Source organism: Macadamia integrifolia, chromosome 11 (assembly GCF_013358625.1).
Source record: "Macadamia integrifolia cultivar HAES 741 chromosome 11, SCU_Mint_v3, whole genome shotgun sequence".
NCBI lineage: Eukaryota > Viridiplantae > Streptophyta > Magnoliopsida > Proteales > Proteaceae > Macadamia > Macadamia integrifolia.
Window position 1 is genome coordinate 7,478,826 of NC_056567.1, and position 26,113 is coordinate 7,504,938.

At 40.0% G+C, this 26,113-nt stretch overlaps 1 protein-coding gene across 3 annotated transcripts in view; it reads right to left on the minus strand.

Moving 5' to 3' along the window:
- Window positions 1-758: 758 nt before the first annotated feature.
- LOC122093340 (ubiquitin carboxyl-terminal hydrolase 25-like) overlaps window positions 759-26,113 on the minus strand; it is an 87,690-nt gene continuing 62,335 nt past the window's right edge. Inside the window, exons 5-10 of one of the 3 annotated variants that reach the window (XR_006144422.1) lie at window positions 14,464-14,550; window positions 13,580-14,268; window positions 11,625-11,753; window positions 1,344-1,477; window positions 1,158-1,242; window positions 759-1,054 (exon numbers count right to left, since the gene is read on the minus strand). Coding sequence is in view for 1 of the 3 variants with exons in the window: in XM_042663659.1 (XP_042519593.1) it covers window positions 1,372-1,477; window positions 11,625-11,753; window positions 13,580-14,328; window positions 14,464-14,550 (1,071 nt within the window). In the remaining 2 variants the exon portion in view is untranslated. Of the gene's footprint in view, window positions 1,243-1,343; window positions 1,478-11,624; window positions 11,754-13,579; window positions 14,329-14,463; window positions 14,551-26,113 lie in introns of all 3 variants that reach the window. The other 2 variants (XR_006144421.1, XM_042663659.1) reach the window with 2 other exon arrangements.

Here is a 26,113-nt window from a genome sequence, read left to right on the forward strand (position 1 = left end):
TGTTAGGGAAAAAGAATCCAAGCAGTCTGGAGTAAGAAACGCCCAGACACAGCAGGAATGAAATGACCGCACTATCCGCACCACTATGTACACTTAAGATGCTTCCACCTTTGCTCTCATTGGTCCACAGGTTTGACATTTCCTGCACCAGACCCACAGGGTTCTATTGCTCTTATTACAAAATGTAGGAAAGGTTGCTAAATCACAGGTCCGAGTCGAGAAAGAGCCTCCCCACGAAGCAGGGATAAGGTTGTGTACATTATGACCCACCCAAACCAAGCAGTGGTGGAAACCTTGTGCACTGGGTACGCCTAAGTACAAAAACTCAGCAATCAACCAAATACCCAAGTGTGATTCACAAACACATTAGGGACAGTACAGCCAGAAAATTAGCATGCCCACACCTAAAGAAAGATATCAATCCAAATTCAACACAACTCCAAATCACATCAGGAAGCTACGGTTTAGGCTCTAAAACACACAGAAAGATCAGATCAGGATATTTCAAAATTAAAGGTTTAGAACTTCAATCAAATGAAAATTAAACATTTTCTCAGGATGGACATAGCCCCAAGACATTCAGCACATAAGCTAAAACTTTATAATTGTAATTCAGGATGATATATAAATATATATATATATATATACATATATATTGTAATTCCAAAGTCCCACCCGCTCACACTTCAAGAATCAAAATAGAACCTCCAAAGTGAACTAGCAGGACTCGATCATGGTCACCGGGTTATACCAACTTCTAACAAGAAGAAAGCCATTAACTTCCAAAAAAAATGTGATATCTGATCCACGGATAAACTCAACAATTGAATATATTTTCGGAATGCTATATCTGACCATACTTTGATGGGAAAATTTTAAGAATTCATAAGAGGATGGGTTAACAACATTGTCAAAAAGGATATTGTACAAAATGGTATATAATTCTGCACTCATTCTCTGCCATATCAAAACTGCACTGCCTCAAAGATGATGAAATTTTGTGATGAGGATCCATATCAGATTCTCTACTTGGACCCGAGTTTCACAGATGCGCCTGAAATGAATTAAAATTACTAAAGACAGAATCAAATGATACAAAAATTTCCACCCATCTCCAATGTTCAGTGCAAATGTAAGTATCATCATTCGATACTTACATTTCTAAATACCATGCGACCATTGAGATGTTTTCATGCATCAGTGATACAGAATATACACCAGGCCTCTATAGTGAGCACGAGACTGCATCAAGAACAAATAAACAAGTCAATCTCTCACCAGTTGAATCTCTACACCCTACTTGAAAATCTGGAATGCAGATGCAAAGCCGTCAACTAGCATACCGGTTTCAGCGATCTAAGCATCCAGAAACTATTTTTCCTTGCTAAATGATCTAAGGCATTCAACCAGATGCTCCTTCAATAGCTCAGGAATTTGCAAGAGGAAATTTTCTTTGGCATCTACAATCAACATCTTCCTGCATTACGCAAAAAGCAAGGTAAAATTTAAATCAGTTTAAATTTATATGTATGGGATCTAGAAACTTTATCAATTCCAGATTAAAAACCAAATTCAGCACACGGGGAGATAATTAGTCCTCCAAGAAATATTTTTATCCATAATGCAATCCTATTGGCTGAGCCAACCAGAAGCTTCTTGTGGTGTGTGCCTCTGTGCCTGGGGGGGGGGGTACATGTGGACCCAGAACAAGCAAATAATGTCTGAATGTATAGAAATTGAACCCCAAATAACAGAAATCGGAACCAAGCACTCTTATCGGATGCTAAATACCATTACTTGACCACCAGCATTAATTACAGATAAATCAGAAAAGGGAGAGGGATAGGTATGCCGCCGATATCAAGTATGCTAGCGGATAGCACCAATAGGAACACATGATGGAGTACCATTCAGGAAAGAAATGAGGGTCATTTCAGAAAAAGGGAAGAGAGAGATAGACACAATGGGTGCTAGCATACTTGATATCGGCGGCATACCCAACCTTTTCCCATAAGAAAAATTCTTAGTTTTACAAATTTCACATCCACATTTCAAGTATAGCACATGAGACAACTTTTAGACTTTTTGAATAGGGAAATTTGTTTGTAACCAAGGTGGTAACAACATAAGTTGCAACCTCCCTTTTTTGTCCATGTCTAACAACGTACGTTACAGCCTCTCTTTTATGTCCATGTCAAACAACTATTGCTCTTGCTACATTGGAAATTAAAATGTAATATAGTACTGGTTTGAAGACTCAAACCAGTAGGCGAAAAAGATCTTTTAAACAAATAATAGTTCAAATTAAGGAGATATGGGTGATTCCTAACAGCATGCAATAGGAATAAGGGTAAAACAGTAAATTAAAGAATATTACAGTTCAGTAATTAGGTTAAAATCAGGTATTCAAAACTGTAACAAATTCAGATATTAAGACTAAAACAGAACACAGAAAATCAGAATTGATTCAGGTTTGATAACAGGGTTAACAAGGCAAAGGGAAAAACAAAGATTTCACTCCAACAGCCGATCGGCTGGTCCAAACTGGATGAAATTTAAATCAAGTTCTCAAGTTAGGGTTCTTAATAGTCAAGACTCGGTCCAAATATCAGCCAAGATTTTTTATGGCTGATTTTCTTAATCCAAAAGAAAACGTAGAGTATATGATCTTCTAGAACAAGTAGGATTCTAGTTGCAGAAAATTGCAGAGATAGAATTGCTTGTTAATGTCAATGAAGGAAGAATGAGAATAAGACAACCAGTACAACAATAACTAATAACAGAACATGAACTTCAAGACGGTCCACCCGGGTGTCTCACTGCAAGGTGTCAACTGGATCAGGCCACAATCCTTTCTTCCCTGATCACACACAATGTGCTTCAATGAATGCAGCAGCAGCAGCTACACTTTGTTTATAAAAATCGTGGGTTAAGAAAATAACCCAAGGTTTGCTTTTATTAAGAATAAAATCGGAGTTAGAATGTGATTAGGAAACCCCCAATCGATTCTAGCTTGGACAAAGCCTAAATAGAAGTTAGAATTGGAAAAGGAAGCCCCCATAGTCAATTCCTTTATCCAACCTAGGAAATTATCTAATAAAGCAATTAACTAATAAAAATGATTAACTTAAATTGAGCCGACATTGGACCAACATGGACTATGGTTCAGTTGAAATTAAAACATGAAAAAGAACTTGAAATAAAAACTAACAGAAAACAGGATCTGATTTTGGAATGTTAATATCCCTACTGACGAAGAGTCTGCATGGAGGATTTGTGAAGGTCTCCGGTAAGGTTTGATCCCTGGCCACGATGGCCGGCCTCTCGGCAGGGCCTTCCCCCTTGCTGGACAGTGCATCCCCTCCTACTGTTTCTCCTTCCCCACCACCACCTGCTCCTTACGCCTCCCCCCTTGGTGTTCCATGGAACTCCCACTTCAAACAGCCTGTTACCCCTCCTGCAGATAGCCTCTCCTTGCACTTTGTCCTGCCAACCAAGCTTGGTGATTCCCTTGTTGCTTCCTGCCCCAAGGGCCTCCTCGACACTGAAGGTCGAACTCCCTTATCATACACTTCTTGGGCAAGAGGCCACCTTTTCCCCTGGTCAAGACGTCTCTTATGAAAAAGTGGCGCCCTGTGGGTTTGATTGAGACCTTGCTCGACCATGGCTTCTTCCTATTCAGGTTCTCTGAGGAACAGGACAAGGTGAAAATTTTGGATGGTGGTCCCTGGCGGCTGGGGCCATCACCAAAATTTCTCAGGCCTTGGCATCGCCACCTTCTCCTCAATCGTGTGGACTTCTCCACCATCCCCATCTAGGTCTCCCTCCCTGGATTGCCTCTGCACTTCTGGTGTTCTGATGGTTTGAGTGAAGTAGGATCTGTCCTTGGAACCCCGATTTGCTCCGATGCCAGAACTCAGAGGAAGGATCGTCTTGCTTTCGCACACATTTGTGTTGAAGTCGCTGCTACCAACCCCCTTCTGTCCTCCATCTCTTTCCAGGATGGGGAGGTCTCCTCCCTCCAACAGCCTGTTCTGTACGAGTGGAAGCCTCCTCACTGTCTCACTTGCAAGGTTTTCGGCCATGATTCGAAGGCCTGCTCCAAAGGGTCTTCGCCAGACCCCTCTGATGATATGCATGCTAGCTTCTTGGGACCAATCCAACATCCCATGCGTGCCTCTGTTCGTTCTGATGGTAGCAGCTCTTCCAATGACTCCTCTTCGGGCTCTTCTTCTGATGGATATACCTCGGACTCTGCCGATGATTCGCTGGACGAGGAGAGCAGCGACTCATCCTCTCACAGGTCGTCGTCTGCCTCTCCGAGGGAGAGGATTATCCCAAGCACTCCAACCCCCCCCCCTCTTTTATTGAGGCATGTTACCCTGTTGCAGGACATGGTACATCAGCCAGGCCCATCTTGGTTGAGATTAACCTTTTGCCAAGGCCCCATTGTTGAGCACAACTTTTCTCCTAAGCCCACTGAACCTTCTTCTAATCCTAAAGCCCACCACCCATCTTCCCCCACCCCCCTTGGCCCAGATCCAGGTTCCTGCGGACCTGGGTGGGAATCCAACCACGACCAATTTTTCCAATGCCCCTTCTTCTCAACCCAACAATCGTCCCTCTTCTGCAAATCCAAAGCATAAACTTAAGAAAGGCAGGCAATAAAAGGTGGTGCAGCCATCTCTGCAGCGTCATTCTCCCATTGAACTTGAACTCTTGCAGCCTACTATTCATCGCTCCTACCAGCGAAGGAGCAGATCTCGCACCCCCCTGTGCCTCTCGGCTCCTCTTCCTGGGAGACCTTGCTGCCATCCCCTGTCGATGCCTAATGACTCACGGCATTATTTGGAATGCAAGGGGCCTCAACTCCCCTTCCAAACATGCCTCTATGAGGTCTCTCATCAAAGAACTCAGGGCCTCCTTTTGTTGCATTCTAGAATCCCATATTAAGGATTCCAATTTGAGCAAAGTTATGTCCACCATAGTCCCTGGCTGGAATTTTGTATCCAATCACTCTGCTCATCCTAATGGTCGGATTGGTTTCATGTGGGATTGCTCTAAGCTAAATATTAGCCTCATTTCTTCCTCTGCCCAATTTATGCACTTCTCCATATCTGATATCACTTCCAACTCCCCTTTCTTTCGCACCTGCATCTATGCTTCCAACCGTCGTACTGAAAGAGATTCTCTGGAATGACCACAAGCTCCTTGCTAGCCAGATTGGGCACCTCCCCTTGGGTATTGGAGGTGACCTTAATGCCATTCGGTTTTCTCATGAGAAGCAGGGAGGTGACTCCTTGGACAGTATGAGTGTAGATGCCTTAAACTCTTGCATTAATGACATTGCAGTTGAAGATCTAAGATGGTCTGGAATAAAATTCTCCAGGAATAACAAAAGATCGGGTCAGGCCAGAATTGCTTGCAAATTGGATAGTCCTGGTCAATAAAGCTTGGATTAATGCCTTCCACTCTTCCCATGCTACTTTTGGTGCCCCTGACATCTCCGATCATAGCCCCATTTCCCTCCAAATTCAGCCTTACACCTCCTTTGGGCCTAAACCATTCAAATTTTTTGATATGTGGACCTCCCATCCTGATTTCCACTCCATTGTTCGGAAAGCCCAGCTGAAGCACGTCCATGCCTTCTCCACCCCCCCTTCTTGCCATGGCTAGAAGGCTGAAGAACGGTAAAATTGCCCTCAAAGCTTGGAATACTAACTCCTTCAGGAATATTTCTTCTCAAGTTCGTGATTGTAGGAACAAGCTCTCCTCCCTCCAGATTCATCTTCAATCTGACCACCTCAATTCATCCTTACCTGATGAAGAGAAGATTGAGGCTGCCAACCTCTCTACCCTCCTTGCCTAAGAAGAGAGCTTCATGAGGCAAAAATCCAAGATTAATTGGCTTAAGCTTGGGGATTCGAACACTGCTTACTTCCCCAGATCAGTGAAAGCCAGAAATAATTTCAATTTTATCACTAAGTTGACTTCCCCGGAAGGCACTCTAGTTCACAAAGTGGATGAGATTAAAGGTGTTGCAATTGACTACTTCAAGAATATTTTTATAATGGACACAGCCCCCCCCCCCCCTTTCCATCCCAGATGACCTCTTGAAAAGGTTTATCTCGGATAACATGGCTGGTTCTCTTATGGCTATCCCTACTGATGAAGAGATCACTTCTACTATCCTCTCCCATAAGGCTAACAAGGCTCCTAGGCCAGACGGATTCGGCATGGGGTTTTTTTCTTCTTCCTGGGATCTCATTAAAAGCCACACTTTTCTCTGTCTCATCCTAAAGAAAGAAGAGGAGATGAGATTAAGGATTTCAGGCCAATTTTTCTTTGTAACCTCCTTTACAAGTTCATAGCTAAAATCCTTGCTAATAGAATCAAAATTGTGGTTGGCAACCTTGTCAGAAACAACCAATCGACCTTTATCCCTGGGAGAACCATTGGAGATAACATCCTTCTTTGCCATGAAATTGTGAGAGGATTTGACAGAAAATCTTACTCCTCAACTGCCCTTTTGAAGATAGACATCCACAAGGCTTTTGACTCTCTCCGATGGAACTACATTGTATTGGTCTTTAACAGCATAAGATTCCCTCCAGTCTTCACAAATTGGATTCATCACTGCATTGCTTCCCCTCGGTTCTCGGTCTTGGTTAATGGAAGCCCGACTGGCTACTTCCCTTCTTCAGTGGGAATCAGACAGGGTTGTCCCCTCTCCTTACATCTTTTTCCTTGCAATGGAGCTCCTCTCAAGGAATCTACAGCTTGCCAATGACCGAAACCTCATTGTTACCATCCCCAAATGCAGAGCCAGCAAGCTCACCCACCTTGCCATTGTTGATGACTTAATGATCTTCTCCAAAGCTGGTCCTTCTTCTCTTGGGAACATCATGACATATCTTTCCCAATTTGCTACTATGTCGGGTCTTCGCATCAATCCGGAAAAGTCTCTCATCTTCTTGGTTGGGATCTCTGATCCTACCAAAGCCTCCCTCCTAGAGCGAACAGGCTTCACCAAGGGTCATCTTCCGGTGAAATATCTTGGGCTCCCTCTCATTCCTGCTAGGCTCACTTCTCACCACTGTTCTCCTATGCTAGACCTCATCAGGAAGCGGCTTCAACTATGGAAAGGGAAGATCCTATCATTCGTGGGCCAGCCTGAGCTCATTGACCAGTTCTTCAAGCCTCCTACATTTATTGGTTGGGCATCTATGGGTTGCCGGAAGCCATCATCTTCAAGCTGGAAACCATCTTTGCTTCCTTCCTTTGGAAAGGTACAGAGTGCTCCAGATTCCTTCGTCCTATTAGCTAGGCTGCTGTTTGCCTTCCTAAAACAGAAGGGGGGCTTCGTTTGAGAAGGATCAAGGATGTCAACAAGGCAGGTATCATCAAATTGGCTTGGAAGATCATCTCTAAAAAGAAGAGTATTTGGGTTGATTGGATCTATTCGAATCACCTTAACTCGGATTCCTATTGAACTGTTAAAACCCCAGCAGATGCCTCTTGGGTTTGGCGTAAAATCCTTACCATCCAAGCAAACTTATCTTCAGCCATCCTCACTCAAATTGGCAACGGGACCAGCACCTATCTCTGGCTTGACCCTTGGAACCCCATGGGAATCCTATATCACTCCTTAAGTGCCAGAAGGATTTATGATTCAGGTCTCTCCAAGTATGCTCTTGCAGACATCCTCTCTTCAGCTATCTAGTCCCCCCAGCTCACACTTTGATCCAGCTTGCGGATATCTGGAACTCTCTTCCGACCATTCCATTAGCCCATCATCTGAGACCAGACATCATCCTTTGGAAGCCTTCAACCTCCAAGGCCTTCACCCCCAAATCAGCTTGGGAGTTTGTGAGAGCTCATGGCCCGTCCACCACATGGCACCGCCTTATATGGTTCAAGCACCACATCCCTCGCCAAAGCTTCACTACTTGGAGAGTTTTCACTAAATCTTTGCCCACAAACCATTTCCTCATTCAAAGAGGCATCCCAGCTAATCCATTGTGTATCCTTTGTGGCATCGAGACGGAGACTATTGAGCACCTGTTCTTCGCTTGTAGTATCCCTTCAACCATATGGAAAGGGATTCTCAACAAATGCTGGCCAACCAATAGGAGGATTCTCCCCTTCCATCGTGAGTGGATTTGGGTGGATATGACTTTTCAGGGGAAGACTATATGTGACACAGTGGAAAGACTTGCCTTTTATGCTACATTAAATCAGATCTGGATGGAAAGGAACCATAGGAAATGGACCTCCAACTCTCGCTCTCCTGATAAGATTTGGAGCTCCATTTCCTTTGATGTCAAAACCAAAGTCTCTTGGCTTTCTTCCACTTGCGATCCCTCCCCTTGAAACTGTCATATTGTAAATTCCTGGGACCTTTCGAGCTCCATCATCAGGAATAGTAATGTTTTTTAAGCTTGTTTTGCTCTCTTCCCCCTCCCCTCTTCAGGGGCTATAAATTTCTTCTTTCTTCGTTTGGTAATGAATTATTTATTCACAAAAAAAAAAAAAAAAAAAAAAAAAGCGAATGAGAAAAAAAAAAAAAAAAAAAAAAAAAAAAAAAAAAAAAAAGGCGAAATGAAAGCATGAGAAAAGAAAGTAAAAGGAGAGAAGCCTAGCGCCAGCAAGTCAAGAAAATCTCAGCTAATGGGGTCCGCTACAAGGATCCTTTCCCTCCAATCGACTCTATCTGAGGTCATACTTGGACAAGACCTAGACACTACATGTCATTGCTCTATACTTCTCCTATGGTCATTTTGGGCTTGCCCCTAGCTCTTTTAGCGCCTTCAATCGGAATCAGATCATTCCTCCTTACTGGGGGCATCCCCAAGCCTCTGTTTGACATGGTCATACCACCTCAAACAACTTTCTCGAAGCTTGTCATTGATTGGGATAGCTCCCAAATCATCACTAATACATTCATTCCTTTATCCTTCTTAGTTTCGCCGCACATCCATCTCAACATCCTCATCTCATCTACACATCTTCTCTATGTGACACTTCTTCACTGCCCCAAATTCCGACCCATAAATCATAGCCAATCGAACAACAATCCTATAGAATTTTTCCTTAAGCTTTAAAGGGATACGCCAGTCACACAACACTCCAAACGCCCATCTTCATTTCATCCATCCCACTTTAATTCTCTGTAGGACATCAGCTTCTATGTCACCTTCTTTATTTATGGTTAACCACAGATATCTGAAATAGTCACTTTGCAGTCTCTCTCTCTTCAATTTTCACCATATCGGTATCCATCGTAGTGTGACTAAAATTACACATCACATACTCCGTCTTCGATCTACTAAGCTTAAAACCACTTTTTTCCAAGTTTGATCTCCATGGCTCCAACTTAGCGTAAAAATTTCAGAAATGAATCAAACTGAAATTAACCCCAATTTCTACATCAGATCCTTCCCAATTCAGATTGATTCTTCCCCCCTAGGGTAGCTTTACTAATCCCCCAAAAAATGATCACAAACTAATGGCCAGATTAGAAGTAACAAGAGAAATAAAAATTCTGGAATCCAAAAGTTGTAGATTTGAGAGATTTTTAAGTAGCAAACAAATCACTGTCAGAACACCACCAAATCAGAATCGAGTTTTCCTCTAAGGTTGCACTTTGATATCGTAGAGTTTGAATGAGATCAGAGAAGTGATTAAATCAATAAATTCTGAAATCTGAACCAAAACAGAGAACAGGTATAAAATCAGAACTTATAATGTTGAACTGATCTTCCCTGATGGAATCCAATCAGCACATTAAACTAATGATAGCAGTTGAGTAATAAGATTGAGATCACCCAGATTAGAGAATCAAACAAGGGACAGCAGCCTTAATCGACAGAGGATTTTAGGTCAGTAACAGTTGCAGGAAACCTCTCCAGAGAAAAGGGAAAAAAAAAAAAAACACAAGCAAACCAAGCACATACAGGAACCGATTGACCGGAAAGAAAGGAGATAGCAAAGAATAGAAAGAAAGGGATAGGGGCCTATCACGGGTAAAGGGTTTCTCACCCCACCAGTGTCTCACAGAGACTTGGCCAAAGCTAGCCCAAATTTTTTTTTAACCATCCAATCATCCCTAGCTGATGGGCCTTACAATGCTTTTTTAATAACTGAATTCAAAGTTCTAGTCTAATAAAACATCTTAGCTTGTGGACCAACCTATTAACAAAAAACTTAACCAACCAACTAACTAATCCTTAGCTGAATATAAGACAGTAAAATAGAAGTTTAAACTCGAAAGAAACACACAATAAACCCACATGCAGGTGGGGAGTTATAACTGAAATTAACTACTTAACTACTTGACTTGTAACTGAAATAAAATAACTAACTAATGAGACTAATTAATGAGTCCAAAATTGATTGGACTAAGCCCACAAATTGGGCATACTCAGCCCCCCCATTGAGCTGGGCATGGTTCCCTTATTGCTGCATCAGTCCAGACAGGAGTATTTTTGTCAAGGGGTTCTAAAAAGTAGTATCAGGGATATATGGATGGACATATTTTCTTCTTCTGATATTCTATTGATATTGATTTTTTCGTGAGAACCCTAAGACCTTATTCAAAAAAAAAGCACAAGGCTCCCACAACCACAGGGTCGAGGGGAAAATGTATGCAGCCTTACCCCTAAAGGACTCGCTCAATGTTCTGAAAATCCAGAATCCGTTCTCTTTGATTTTTTTTTCAAAGATAGCCTATGAGTCGAATTTTCAGCTTGTGTTAAATGCCAAACTACTAGCTGCATTCTATTGCTTGATTTGCTTTTAGATTTGTGTTTTGCATCTGTTTTGGACATTCTTCCAGCATTACCCCTTCTTTCCCTTTTATTTTAATTCCACGTCTTCTTCCCCCACCTTCCCTCTCCTCCACCCTTTTTCCTCCCCTTCTTTTCCTTTTCCCCTGTTTTTTTCCTTGGTCTGCTCTGGGCCCCTTGACGCTCAAAGCAGCCTGGTGGAGGGCCAGTTAGGGAAGAGAAGAAATCAGAGTAGGGAGAGGGGGAAGCACACAATCACACTCATGTAGAGTTCAACCACAGCCACTCGACTAGGGGGTTCCAAGTTGCCTTGTACCCTAGGAATGGCCTAGGGAAGGCCTTGACAACTACTGTCATACAACTTAGACCTTTTCCTTTTGATAGACCTAATGGAAACAGAATTATGCCAAGCAGGCATGCATCTAAATCTAAAATAAAACCACACCTAAAACAACTAACCTGCAACTTTAACTGAAACTAACAACTTCAAAACTCCTGACCTAGAAACACATTGTCGAACCGAATAAAGACCACATCTGGAAATATAATAACAGTAGTCCTAAATAAGGAACTACACAATTATGCAGATCTCAACTGACTGGCCTATTCTTTCTGAAAGATGACTTGTACAAATCCTTTCACAAAAAAGCAGAAAGACATTATTTAAATACATAAAAGCCTGCAATATTGTCCTAATGAAGAAACCTGTCAAATGCACAAGCAGAGCAAAGAAGTGCCAGGTTCACAGTATTCAGACAATGGTCCATTCCCTTCAAATTCTGAGCACACACAAATGTCCTGAAATAATTAGTCAAAACCAAGTTAAAGAATACTTACTTTATTTCAGGATTACTGGTACAGTTGCCTGCTTCTCGCACACATAATCTCTTCCTCTCTTGCATAAAATGGTAAACCATATCATGCCAACCACATGAACGCAAACTTGAAGAAGCATCCTTAGCAAGCCTGAGGTAACCCAAAAAAAAAAAAATGTAAAAAAGAATTAAAAAGAAGAAATGAGCATGATGGTTTTAACAAGCACAACTTTGACCTGTTATTCAAACAATAGAAATGAGAAAAACAAAAGAGCAGATAACTAGTATAAAATAAAGTCATATCCGTCAATACAGCTTCACATATACCAAGGAAGAAAAAGTCAAGAACCCATTTCAGCAAACAGTGAATATTAGCACTGAACAGGTAAAAGTGCATTGTTGGTCAAGCTCCAACTGACAGGCCAAAACTTGAGTGGCCACAGCCAAAGCCTAAAGTAACATTAGGGGTGTAAATTGATCAAGTTCTAGGCAATCAACCTAGTTCCTTAACGGTTCCAGTCCTAGGGGATCAGGACCAGAACCGGACCAATAAGCTAATTGGCTCCAAACCTGAGATTCAGAACTGCTTACTAATGGGTGTACAAGTTTTGGTTCTTAATCGGTTGCAGGCATTATAATAGTGTCCAATATTCAATAATTCTTACTTAAGCATACAAATAACAAAATATAATTTTCTAAGTCTTCAATAATTAAAAATCCATTCATAAGTATTCAAAGAAATGGGTGTTTTAGATATAGTGGTCTCTATGAGTTGGAGATGGTCCATAGAAGCTTTGTGTTGATATTTCTTATGTTAGGGACACTTTTCCCAAAATCAGTCTGCTTGCATAAAATCTAGAGGAATACTGGAATGTAAGAATGTTACTTCAATAAGAGAAGAAAGAATTATGTGTAGGATCCTTTGATATTGGAGCTCATGTTTGCAGCAGATACCTTTGTAGTTAGGAAGATGGAGACATCTCTTATGGAAGCAGCTGTTGGGCAATGAGAAAAGAGGGTGACATGTAGACTAATGTGGATCAGTTCAGGAAGCCACTACCTATTACATGTCAACTCAATGTATAAGAAACACTCCATAACCTATTGGATCTCCCCAGGAAACCTGCACTCAGTCTTACCTGTCACTATTCCATTTGAAGCTCCAACAGAAACAGATTCCGAATCCAAGGTTTCTCCACAATGTATATTGGGTCTAGCAGTTTTGGTTCTGGCAGTTCTTAACTTGTCTATCAGTTCTGGAACCGTTAGGAGAACCAGCCCAAACCAATAAGCTAATCAGTTCCAAAAATCCAAATCCAGATCTGGACCAATAAGTTAAATGGGTGGGCTAGTTCTGGTTCCTAGAGGGCCGGTTTCAATTCCTAAAGGGTCGGTTCTGGTCCTAAATTGATACCCTTGAGCAACAGTAATTATATAATCCAAATCCACAGGTAGTTCAGTTACTTGAGATCAGAAGAAAGAACAACTGCTCATCACCGCTTCAGAAGAGAGAATATACTCCAAGTATCAAGTCAGGAACTTTATTACTAGAATCATCTTAGAAGTAGCAAAACCATGTTGATATTTGATACGGTACTTGGAGCATGGTCCACTAGTCGACTATAAGTATACAGTTTATCAGATTAAATAAAAATCCATCAGACCTATCCCATGAATGAAGAGTCATCCTACTAACCAGAAAGAATCAGGTGCAAATGCACATAAGAATCAATCGGTAACTTGGATTGTTGGTTCCTATTGACTCAAACTACTCAACTGACCCAAGATGACCAAAATAATTATGGCAGAAAATCAAAGTACAATCATAGTATGCATCAATCTACTAAAAACATTCCACAAGGAATACTTGAGCATTAAAGACAAAAAAAGACTCACATCCATAGCATGCAAATCAGATCATTTAACATGTCAACCCAAAAATGAGGGAGAAAATATGGAGGGGAAAAGAAGACTTACACTTCTTTAAATTTCTCCAACTTTGCCTGAGAAGAAGCATCTTGTGCAAGCAAAATGCAAGTCTCCTCTATTGATTTTCTCTTGGACCCTGAGAGTTCAGGGAGGCGATGGTCCTTGTCATTGCAAACTGCACAGTCAAAATTAGGCAACATTCCCAATGTTCCCAGGTTTCCTGCATCATTATTCTCACATACTACCGTTTTCACTGAACTATCATTAGTACACTGGATTTCACCATTTTGATGAGGTAAAGATAAACTGCATTTCCCTTCACTATCAGGACATCCGTTCTCATTAGCGCCATTCCTGTCAATTGTTGATGATACCTCATTCTTACTTCTATCCACACCTAAAGATTCTTTCAGTCCCACGTGCTTTTCTACAGGTCCACCATTTGAAATGATTCTTTTAATATCAGGATTTCTCAAGATGCCAAACTTAATCCGTGGGCTTGAAGGCACTTTGTCAATCTTAAACGTTGTTGATATATTGTTGTCCTGGGAATTAATGCTTTTTAGTTTTGTGGGCAATGTCTTCAACGGAAGAGCTGCCTTTGGGCTTCCTATTGCAGCACTACCATTGCAATTAGGAGACTTCACTCCATTGGATGCAAAAGCAGACTTGGTTGGCTTGGGTCTTTGGTTCGTACGCGAGAAGAAAAGAATATAAACTTTCTCTGACAAAACCTCCTGCAGAGTTGAAAGTGAAACATGAGAATCATTGCAGCAATACCACCTGCCAATTGCATCCTGCACACCAGAAATTAAAAGTTCAAATCAGGTTGCAAATGAAGGGGCTAATTTTACTGAGGGAATTGAGAACTTATATTAAGAAACCCTACTAAAAATAGGGGCTAAAACTAACAGAAGAAGCAAGGCAAAGACCTTAATGTATGCATAGTAGTGACCAGACTCCGGTGAGTAACCCGAATGCACAATGGTTCCGAAAAGGTTATACTCTGGACATGGATCCTGCATTGCAATAAAACAATCAGCATGAATGGACACAAGTCACACAACATGTCAAAAGAAAATTAAAACGAAACGGTAAAAAGAATTGGTAAAGAATCTTCAAATAAAGCTGCAACCATCTCCACATTAGAAAGTATAACGTCTGCAGAAATCTAAATGACAACAGAAAACATTTAAAACGTAAAAATTGTATTTCAGTAATAAACTGAAGGGAAAGCTGGAAAATAGAAAGTAAAATCAGGTAAAAATAAAAAAGAATAATAAATCCCATTGCAGCTATTGCAAGATGTACCCGAGACAATATGCAGTCATAAATTTAAGGAAACTGCAATCATGCTCCAGGTCTAGCACCATTTCTTTATAAATTACAATCAAGGCCAACGTACCGAGGGACTTCAACACATTATCGATTAATCAGTTCCAAACTCTTTGAAAGTTTTAAGTGCACTGTGTTTTGAGACCATTAAGTCAAAAAAAGAGGGATGTGGCAAGAAGTTCCATTTGGCTACACTCCTTGAAACCACTACAATCAAATCTATCTACCAGTCATTGCAAGTATTTCACTGCAAAACATATCTGAATTGATCCATGTCTTATCCACTCAGGAACATTCATTCCATCAGCAGTTTTTTCACGCTTCACAGAAATAATTTGCATCTAGTATTTACCACACTAAGCTGTATTCTGTACAATATTGAATCCACAAGAAATCACCATTTTCTTGATAACCAGGGGCAGCTATCGTTCCACTTCACATGATAACTTTCTTCCTAATTAGCGTTTAGCCCTTAAGCTGCCCTGGGCAGCCAGGGTTTTAATTTATATATGCCACTAAAAGAAGCACATGTATAAATAAAGATTAAGGTTTGGTCAAAAATATTTTTATAGGGCTTCTCCCCTTTTTGAGAAGAAAATAATGAGATCAAGCTCAATTATTTTATGAAGAAATAAAAGAATTTAAGGAACTAAGTGCAGGCTGCTCACTGACGGTGGAGTAAACAGGGGAGAAGAAAAAGGTTTTACAGTGCCATTTAAATTTTAATGACACGAAAAGCTGGAAATTTATTCAAGAATTTTTGGGGTATAAATGGCCGTTTGAAACCAATGTGATACAGACCATTGTGACAAACTTGAAAGCAATGGGAATTGAATAGCTAAAGCAGCACCTAGGATACGTAGTAGATAGGAAGACATGACTTCGGCGAAGAAAAAGGGTTGTCAATCAATATGCAAAATTAAAGTTTATAAAATGAAACAAAGAATATATAAAGATCAATTCAAGCTTGAATCAAGAAAACCAAAAGTAAACCAAAGAATAATATAAATCAATTAACTGAAAACGGAAACAATATTTGATTTTCAAAATAAAATATAAATAATCTTTTTGTAAGTGGAAGTTGCAGAGAACAGAGACGAGAGAAAAACACATTATTCACCATGAATAGCATTATTATATTTCATTATTTTTATTTTTATTTTTTTGGTAGATATTAGTTGTGCGTCCAACTATTATGTATGGGGCAAAATGTTGGGTAGTCAAGAAGAATCATATTGATAAATTATGTGTAGCTGAGATGAGGATGTTAAGATGGATGTGCGGTAAAACTATGAAGGATAAAGTACGGAATGAGCATATTAGATCTGTTTTGGGAGTGGCACCAAGCAACGATAAACTCTATGATAGTCTTTTGAGATGGTATGAGCATGTTCAAATGAGGCCTGAGGACGCTTCAGTAAGGAGTGATCGGATCCAGATTGAATGAGCCAAAAGAGCTAGGGGCAAGCCTAAAATGACCATAGACGAAGTGATGAGGAATGACATGCATAGCCTTAGTCTCGTCCCCACTATGACCTTAGATAGAACCTTTTGGAGAGCAAGGACCCATGTAGCCGACCCCATTTAGCTGAGTTTTTCCTAACTTCTAGGTGTGCCTCTTCCCTCTCACACACGCATTATTTTTCCTCTCATCTCTCATCTTCCCATCCCTCCCCTCCTCAACTCCTGCCCAGCCTTTTTCAATTTTGTTTTATATGGATCCATGTAGCCGATCCCATTAGCTTGGGATAAGGCTAAGTTTGTTGTTGATTAGATTTCATCATCAAACCTTAAAAATTAATAAACCTGTTAAAGAATGGACCCCCTGTACCATGGGGGTACAAAGGTCTCATGTGGGGGTCAGTGGCATCACTTAGATGCCTCTCTCTACTTGGCTTATTGTTAGAATTAGGAGATATTATTCTAGTTTGCTTCTGTTTCCTATTTTCCCTTGTTTCCTAATTAGGATAGTTTCCTTTTTGGTCTTGTGCTTAGTAATTATAAATAAGAACGCAAGGGAGGCTGTTGTTCACGATTCAGTGAATTAGTAGTCTCGGTTCTTCTCTTCTTCTCTCTTCTTCTCTTGTGGTGGTTGCTAGGTGTTAGGGTTGCATATTGTTACAAAACCAACCTTCTTAAACGTGTGTATACATTTTCAAACCATAATTCAATTAAACTTGATTTCATTACTAGTGATTAGATATTAGATTCTATGTATAAAAATACCAAACTCATATATCTAATTGACTTTAACTTTGAATCATAGTAATCAAGGCGACCCAAGGCAGTGGAGGGTTACTAAGCGCTTAGGCGACGAGGTGTGGCCCGCCTAGGCAACCAAGGTGCCCAATTGTTATTTTTAATTTCCCATCTTTTCCAACATTTATTTAGTATGCTACATATATCTTATATCACCAAAAATCAAAACTAAACCACATCAACTCATAAAAAAATCAACATTTAGATAAATGTTATTGTTCTCTAATAAGTTTGACTGGTCAAATGATTCTATTTTTATAGGAGACTTTTTGTATTAGGTAGAATAGAAAACCAGCTTTCTAACAAATTCACGATTGCTTATATCTGAGTTGTATAGACAAAGTTAAGTTCAGGTCAAACTTATTTGAAAGTGTTGAAATGGTGTTAAAATCATCTGAAGGATAATAAAGTTATAGACATCAGAACAAAAGATTATTTTATTGCACTTTTGGATTTTAGCAATATTCTAACATGATAAGATTTATGAAATTTTCAGATTTGGGAAAAACTCCAGCATTTGAAAGTTGAAAATTGCCCCTACAACCAAAAATCCAGTTATTGTTCTTGAATTGGGGGGGCGACTTTTTAACCTTTTGGAATTTATTTTTAAACTATTTATTGGATTCAAATAGGATGTGTTTGCTTATTTATATATGAATAATATTTTAAGTAAATGAAATAACAATTATAAATCATTTACTTAAAAGATATTTGGCACAAATAAGTGCCAAACCTGGTTTGATACCATTTCGAGGCATCTTGATGCAGAACTGGGTTTCCCCAAATCAGGATTGGATTGCTAATACCCAATTAAGCAATAGCTCAAATCTAAGATTGAGTGGCGATTTTGTAATTATGGTGACAAACCAATATACTAGAACGGGAATGAGGCGTTTGATGAGAAAAGGGTAAAATAGGAATAAAATAAATTAAAGGGGCATGTGGGATTAAACCTAAAAGAGAGGAACACTATGGGAAATCACCCATAAAGCAATTATGACAAAATGAGAAAGACTTGTTGACTTACTCATTCGATGGGACAAGGAGAGGGGTATTCTGGGAAAACTAAAGGGTGAATCATAGGGACTATGGACTCACGAGAAAGTGGGAGGAAAAGTCTTCTTCTACCTTGCAATAGCAGAATACCCAGATGGAAAGACCAGCCGGTCTTGAGCAAGGAAAACTCTCTGTTTTGGCTTCGGTTTGGCCTATAACTGCAGGCAAGGCTTCAAAACACACCAGCTTCAAGATCATCCAAGCACAGCCCCGGCAGCTTAAGGAAAAGGGGATTTTAATTTTCTGCAACTTGAACCTGATATGGAAGGGATACCAGACCTGAATATAAGTTTTAACTCACAACAGGGAAACTGATGGGGAGCAGGGATCTAGGGTAAGAGTCGCCCTAGGCAGGAGGGTGTATGACCAGAATTTCGGGAAGAGATGGAAAGCCACAGGAGAGAAATCAACTCAATACTGTAATCTACTACTGGCGTTCAGAAACAGGGTACTGGGAGAGAAAAGCGAAACAGAGAGATAGAGAGAAAGAGAGATCGCACAAGGAAAGGGGAAAGAGGATAGTCACACGACCTGATTCATACCTAACTGGCGCAACTCAAACTTCAATTTTCATTCTCAAATCTGTTTAACAAGCTGGGTTACATGCCTTTTTATACTAAACTGAAAAAAAAACTTCCCAATTAAAAATTAAAACTGAAATTAAATAAAATCTCCTAATATCTCCTAAAACCTAGACTAAAATAGAAACACAATAAAATTGAAAATGGAAACTCCCTAATTAGCCTAATAACTATCAAAATAAAAGATTACATATTTTCCCCAATAAAATAACTCAATCTTTCCCAAATAAAATAAAGCCTAAAAGATCCTACTGAACCCAAAAATCCAACCCGACCCGGTTCATCTCAGTCAATATTGCCAAAAGGGTCAAACTCAGTTCAGCCTCAATTCTGCATCAAATCTTGCACTAAAGCAACAGTCACCTAGACCCCAAGAAAACCGCCTAAACACCTAGGTGACACCTTGACAACTATGTTTTGAATCATAACACACCAATAATCCTATTAATAATAGCTACACAACTTCTTTAAAGACCTTAAAATTTAATTATCTTATTCAAAACAACTATAACAGCATCCTATATTTTCCTCTTCTCTTCCTATAAACCAACAACAAATAAAGATAGATAAGTTCTTGGACCAAGTTTTCAGTCACCCACTATGAAGAGAGAATTTCTTCACTCCATTGGTGTTGGTGCTCAGGTGAGAGCCCTGGAACACTAGGGATGGTAGTTCGAGCATTCATATACAGGGGGACAAATCATTGTGGCATCTCGGTGGTAAGATTTCCTTCACCCCTTATCATAGATGTGCTATGATTCACTGATGCAAAAGGTAAGGAGAAGATAGAACAAGAGAGGTTAATACCCTAGCCATGGGATTTCCCGCTTTTTGAGCTCCTAGTCTTGAGCTTCTGATGCAATTACAAAGACAAAAAAAGTGGTTGTTTTGATATTACATAGGGTGAACATATTTTTTTATGGGTTTTACTTGTCATGGGCTCAAATATTTAGGTAGGGGTGTCAATCTTGAGCCCGCACCGGTAGGCCCGATTGAGCCCGACTAGCTTAAGGCCCGACCTGAACCGGCCCGTTTAATAAACTTGTCGGGCCTTTACGGTGCAGGCTACTAGCCCATCGGGTGCCCAACAGGCCCGACTCGTTTAAGAAGCCCGTTTGAACTAAGCCATTTAGCCCAACCGACCCGACCCCTTTAAAACAGCCTAAATACCTATTTTACCATTACTAATACAAAATAATAGTAAAGAATTTGTAATAAAAAATCTATGATAGATGATGTTGAACATGGTATTACATCCAACTTTGTAATAAAGTAAAACAGGGTCTTTTGAGATGTTTTAATAAGGAGTGAATGAAGGGCAGACAATTCTTGTGGAGAATAATCACTTTGGTACTTCGTCATAATCTCTCTTTTTTTTTTTTTTTTTTTTGTAAGAAACAATCATGATCTCATATATGATTAACTATGGAGAGTTTTTGGGTGACCTTTACTATGTTCAAATGAAAGATTTCTAGACATTTAATCCACCTAAAAATGGATTTTAGGAGGAGCCCATTTAGACTTAAGTAGGTCCATAGCCCGTTTAAGGTAGCCCGATTAAAGCCCGACACCGACTGGCCTGATTACAAACCGTACTATGCCCCCCAAACCTAGGCCCGTTCAAGTAAACGGACGTTCACGGTGCAAGTGTTTCACACCGCCAGGCCCGGTTAGGCCCGACCAAGACGCCCGGCCTGACAGTTTGACACCCCTATATTTAGGTATTAAGGGGGACACGAATCAGGGACCTTGATATGTTTTTTGAGAGTTTAGTTCTATTTGCTAGACAAGTCTTCAACTGAATTTGGAATTTTTTAGGAATTTCTCTTTTTAAAAGTTTATGTTTCTTACGAAAGGGAGTTAAGAGTCCTAAAAGTAATTAGGAAGTTTCTATTTTTCTTGTACACGAGTCTACATAAGGATGTCACAACTTCCAGTTTTCTGGGATTAATGGAGAGATTTTATGGAATCATAGCGAAGGAAATGGATCTCCTATGCTATGGTTTGATGCAAAAAACTCTGATCTGTTTGAGGCAAACAAATCTCTCTATCTTCCTCTTCTTCTCCTGCATCAAATTTACTATTCACAGGTACTGTTCAGTCCCATAACAGCATCTGATTCTTATTTTTCCCCTAGTTTCATCTATTTATGAGAAGCCCATTCAATTCTAACGTGAAAACATCTTCCCTACCACCTTTATTTGTAGTTCAGCCCTGAACCTAAAACCCAGAACCCTACATTGTCTGCCATCTGGCTTCAGTTTCATTAGAAGCTCCTTCTATTTATTTATTATTGTTTTTCCCATTCTAGTTTCTATTTTCAAGTCTAAGTACTGGACATATAAAGGAGTCAGCTAGTTTCTCTTCTTCTGTTAGAAGTTTCTTCGTTCTGGGAAAGTTTCTAAGGGAATTGTATTTGATTAATGGAGAGATTTTATGGAATTAGGGAATTATATTCTCCTTCAATAATAATTAAGATTTTTTCTTTGCACAGATCCATGTAGCTGACCCATTTAGTTGAGATAAGGCTGAGTCATTGTTGTTGGGAAACTAAAGGGATTGTTAGGAATGCCTATATGATGCAGATCCGTGTTTCAAAATCTGGAATCAGATTGCTTATGGGCCCATTCGGATGTCCAATAATTCAATCACAAATAATCAATGTAGATTTGTAATTATATTGGGGTTTACAAAGTGGGATGGCAAAATTGTAAATAGTTGGAAGTTAAAATTAAAAGAACAAAAGTGTCATGCAACGTGTAAGGTGGGAGCGGTATTATTGGAATAAGAAGATTGAAGGGGTAAAAGAGAATTAGAATAAAAGAGAGGGGTATTAATGGGATATTAAAATAAAATTAAAAGAAATCCCACTTTATAAGGTTGTCTTCAACCTCACGACAACCAAAGAAAGCCTCATTTGAACAAAAAGAAGAACTTGAATAGCAGCCCTTAGAATCTGCCTCAAAGAGCTGTAAATTTCCAGACTTTTGGTAGCCTAAGCCTTCTGAGTCAACCCATAGCAGTATAGCTCAAGAAATCAAGCAGGGTTTGGATTACAAGCTTCTGAAATTTAGGAGAAGCGGTAGTTGCAGATTAAATTCTGTTGCAAGTGTCATTCCACATCACAGGAAGGGTTTTGAACTAGGGGTTCTAGGGTTACCTCGCCAGTGATGCAGATACGACTGCCCTTTCTTGGTTGGACCAGCATTACCGGCTTTGAAAACCAAGAGCCAAAAAGAATCGGTCCAGCCCAGGGTTTTGGTCCAACAAGGGTTGGAAATTAAATTAGTAGTTTACTTAGTATTTTATTTCATGTTTTTATTTTCCAGACTTGAACGTAAGAGTAGGATTTACTTCCTTGCTTTGGTTTCCTTTTTATAGTTGTTTGCTAGTTTAGGCTAGTTTCCATTTCAGTTAAATTTCTAATTTCATCTTCCTATTTTCCTATATATTGGTTGTAATCGATTGAAGATTTAGAGAGCAATTTGATTATTGAATGAATGTGTGAGTGTGATCCTCCTTCTCCCCTTCTCTACTCTGATTTCCCCTCCCTTCCCTAAGGGTTCTCCATCAACTTGGTATCAGAGCCGAAGGATCCTATTCCTTCCCCATCTTTCTTCTTCCCTCCCCATTCTCTGTGTCGGATTCCACCAATACTGAGAACAAAAAAAAAAAAAAAAAATCCCAAAACCGTCCCTGCCAGCTCCGCCTTCTCTGTTCCTATCTCAGCAGCAGCCAAAAAAAAGAAAAATCACCAAACCTCCCTGCCTCCGCCTTCTCTGTTCTCTTCCGCAGCAACAAAAAAAAAAAAAAGAGAAAAGGAGCAGCAAGAAGAAGAAAAAAAAAAAAAAAAGAACCAAGAAGAAAGAAAAAGTCGAGAAGAGAGAGAGATAGAAGCTAGAAGAAAAGAAGAACAGAAGAAGTAGAAGAAGAGAAGTCGAGAGGAGAGAGAAGCCGAACCATAACCAGAACCAGAACTCCTCGCAGTCGAACCCATAGTTGTCAAGGCGTCGCCTGGGGCCTAGGTGGCATTCGCCTTATTACATTGCATACCGCCTCGTGTTTTGGTACTTATTTATGCCAAATATCATTTAAGTAAATGCTTTTTATATTTGTTATTTCATTTACTTAAGATATTATTCATAAATAAGCAAATATCCCCTATATGAATCCAATAAAAATAGTTTAAAAATCAAATTCCAAAAGGATAAAAAGTCAACCCCCCAGTCCAAGAAAAAAAACTAGATTTTGGTTATAGGGGCGATTTTCAACTTTTAAATGCTGGAGTTTTTCTCAATTATGAAAATTTTATAAATTCTATCATGTTAAAACATTACTAAAAACCAAAAGTCCGGTAAAATAATTTTTTGTTTTGATATCCATAAAATTATTTTCATTCAGGCGATTTTAACAGCATTCGCGCACTTAAAAATAAGTTTGACCGGAGCATAACTTTGTCATTACAACTTAGATTTAAGTAATCTTAGACTTGTTGGAATGCTGGTTTTATATTATAACTGATACAAAAAGTCTCATGTAAAAATAATATCATTTGACCAGTCAAACTTGTTATAGAACCAGAGCATTTCTCTAAATTTTGATTTTTTATAACTTAATATGACTTAATGTTAATTTTTTATAATTTAATATGGCTAAATGTTGATTTTTAATGACTTTATGTTGCTTAATGTTGATTTTTTATGATACAAGGTATATATATATATAGCTTACTAAATAATATTAGAAATAGGAAAAATAAAAAATAACAAATGATCGCCTTGTTCGCCTCAAGGCGTGCGCCTTCTCGCCTAAACACTTAGACAACCCTCCACCGCCTTGGTTCGCCTTGGCACCGTGACAACTATGGTCGAACCCCTCTTCAGGTTTCCTTCAGCAAAAAAAAAAAAAGGGGCAGCAGAAGAGGCGATAGAACCAGAAGAGCCGAATTTCAGAGAACAAGAATGAAGAAGACGAAGAAGAAGAGAGAGAGAGGAACATACCTGGTTCGATTTGGGCTTCCGCCTTTCTCCTCTGGTTCCGTCTCCAAGAAGGAGATCCTACCCTTCTGTCGGTGAAACCCCAACCCACAATCTTATTTTCTTCCTTCTTTTATTTTAAATTCTTTTGACTTTCCAGAAATACCCCTCCCTTTCTCCTTTATTCCCCTTTTTGTCCCATATATTTTTATTTCCAATTAAACCCCTGTCCCACACGTGACTGACACACCCTTTTGTGGTTTAATTTGAACTTCCAAAAAAAAAAGTTATTTACTATTCTGCCCCTGCCCTTTAAGCCTCCAGTTATTTACTATTCTACCATTATTCTTTAAGTGCTATTTTGTTACTCATCACCATGGTAGCCAATAGTGAAGTTGTTCAACAGCTAAATTCTTATAAAGGAGAAACTGATACAAAATTTGATGCTCTCACTAACATGGTCACGTCCCTAAAAACAATGGTGGAATCTATGCAAGTTTCTATTGATCGTATGGTGGCAGCAGATAAAGGAAAGAGTCTCATTTAGTCTGGGGATTCTTCCAACACCACTCCACAGGATCTGCCAGTAACACCACCACCACCACCACATCATACACCACCACCACCACCACCACCATATGGGACTGGTAGACATGATGATGGAGCAGAAAGAGCAGCAAAACTGGATGTCCTTGATTTTTATGGAGACAATAATCCAGAATTGTACCTTGACTGGATTCACAATTTAGATACATTCTTCAGATGGTACGGGTTGACTGAGGCTCGAAAGATCCTATCTGCAGAGGCCAAACTGAAAGGCACGGCTCGAGTCTGGTGTATCAAGCAACAACAACATAACCGAACCCGAGGCATTGGTTTGGTCAAAACTTGGGCTGAAATGTATGAAGTCATGAATCGGCGATTCTTGCCTTCTAATTACAAGCAACGCATGCATCTCAGATTTGCACAGTTGAAATAAGAGAATTTGACCGTTGAGGAGTATGTTGCTAGATTTTATTATTTGGCCACTCGTTCTGATTTTGAGTGGGAAGAAGAAGTCTTAGTAGCCCAATTTCGCAATGGTTTGCAACCTCAACTTAGTACTACCCTTGCATCTAGTCGACTACTTACCATGGAAAACGCCGTACAAGTAGCATATCAGGTTGAGGAAAGTCTGAAACGCCCATACAATCGGAGAAATTTTGCAGATACTTTTTCTCGAGGTACTAGTTCCGTTTGGCAACAGTCTCCTACCCAAGAGAGGTCATCTAGCAAGCCACGGGCAAGTGCTACATCTCTGGCTTCTTCACGACCTGGTCGGCCGTATTCTCCACCTCGACATGTTTCTGAAATGTCATCTTCACGGCCTATTCGCCCATACTCACCCCCTCGGCGTCGTTTAGATAAACCTTCTGATTCTTCAAAATTTACAGTTCGGTGCTACTCATGCCATGGATTTGGACATATCAGTGCCCAATCCTAGCCGTTTGGTTGCTTTTATTGATAAGGAATCTCCTCTGCCATATATTCCCGAAGAGCAACTTGGTTCTGACACAGTTGATTTAAGAGAAGAGCGTGCAACAGGTGAAGTCAATGACACTCTCAGTGACGATGACCAACATCCTTTTTATGTCATTCGTCATGTGTTAACCACTCAGAAGGCCACTGAAAATGAAGATTGGCGCCGCAGTAGTATTTTTCAGACTCGTGTGAAGTGCAATGATCAGTTGCTAACCTTGGTCATTGATGGAGGCAGTTGCACTAATGTTGTCTCTGAAGACGCTGTTCGTAAGCTGGGATTGAATACAGAACCACATCTTAATCCTTACAAGGTTGCTTGGGTGAACAACACTAATCTCAAAATCACAGATAAGTGCTTGGTCACATATTCTATTGGTGGATTTAAGGATACAGTCCAATGTGATGTCCTCCCTCTGAAGGTTTGCCATATCCTTCTTGGTCGACCTTGGTTGTTTGATAAGAAAGTACAGCATTGTGGCTATGCCAATACCTATGCCTTCAAGCATGCCAACAAGACTATGAAGTTTCATCCTGCCAAAGATCTCCCTGAAATTAAGCTCAAGAAGATGGTGGGATCATTCCTCATTCAGCGTATCCCTTCAGACGGTCCCCTCGGTCCTTTCCCTAACTCGACGGAGTCGAGTTCTTTTCAGAGGAGGAGCGTTGATGCAGATATGGCTGCCCTTTCTTGGTTGGACCAGCATGACCGGCTTTGGAAGCCAAGAGCCAAGAAGAACCGGTCCAGCCCAGGGTTTTGGTCCAACAATGGTTGGAAATAAAATTAGTAGTTTACCCAGTATTTTATTTCATGCTTTTAGTTTCCAAACTTGAACGTAGGAGTAGGATTTATTTCC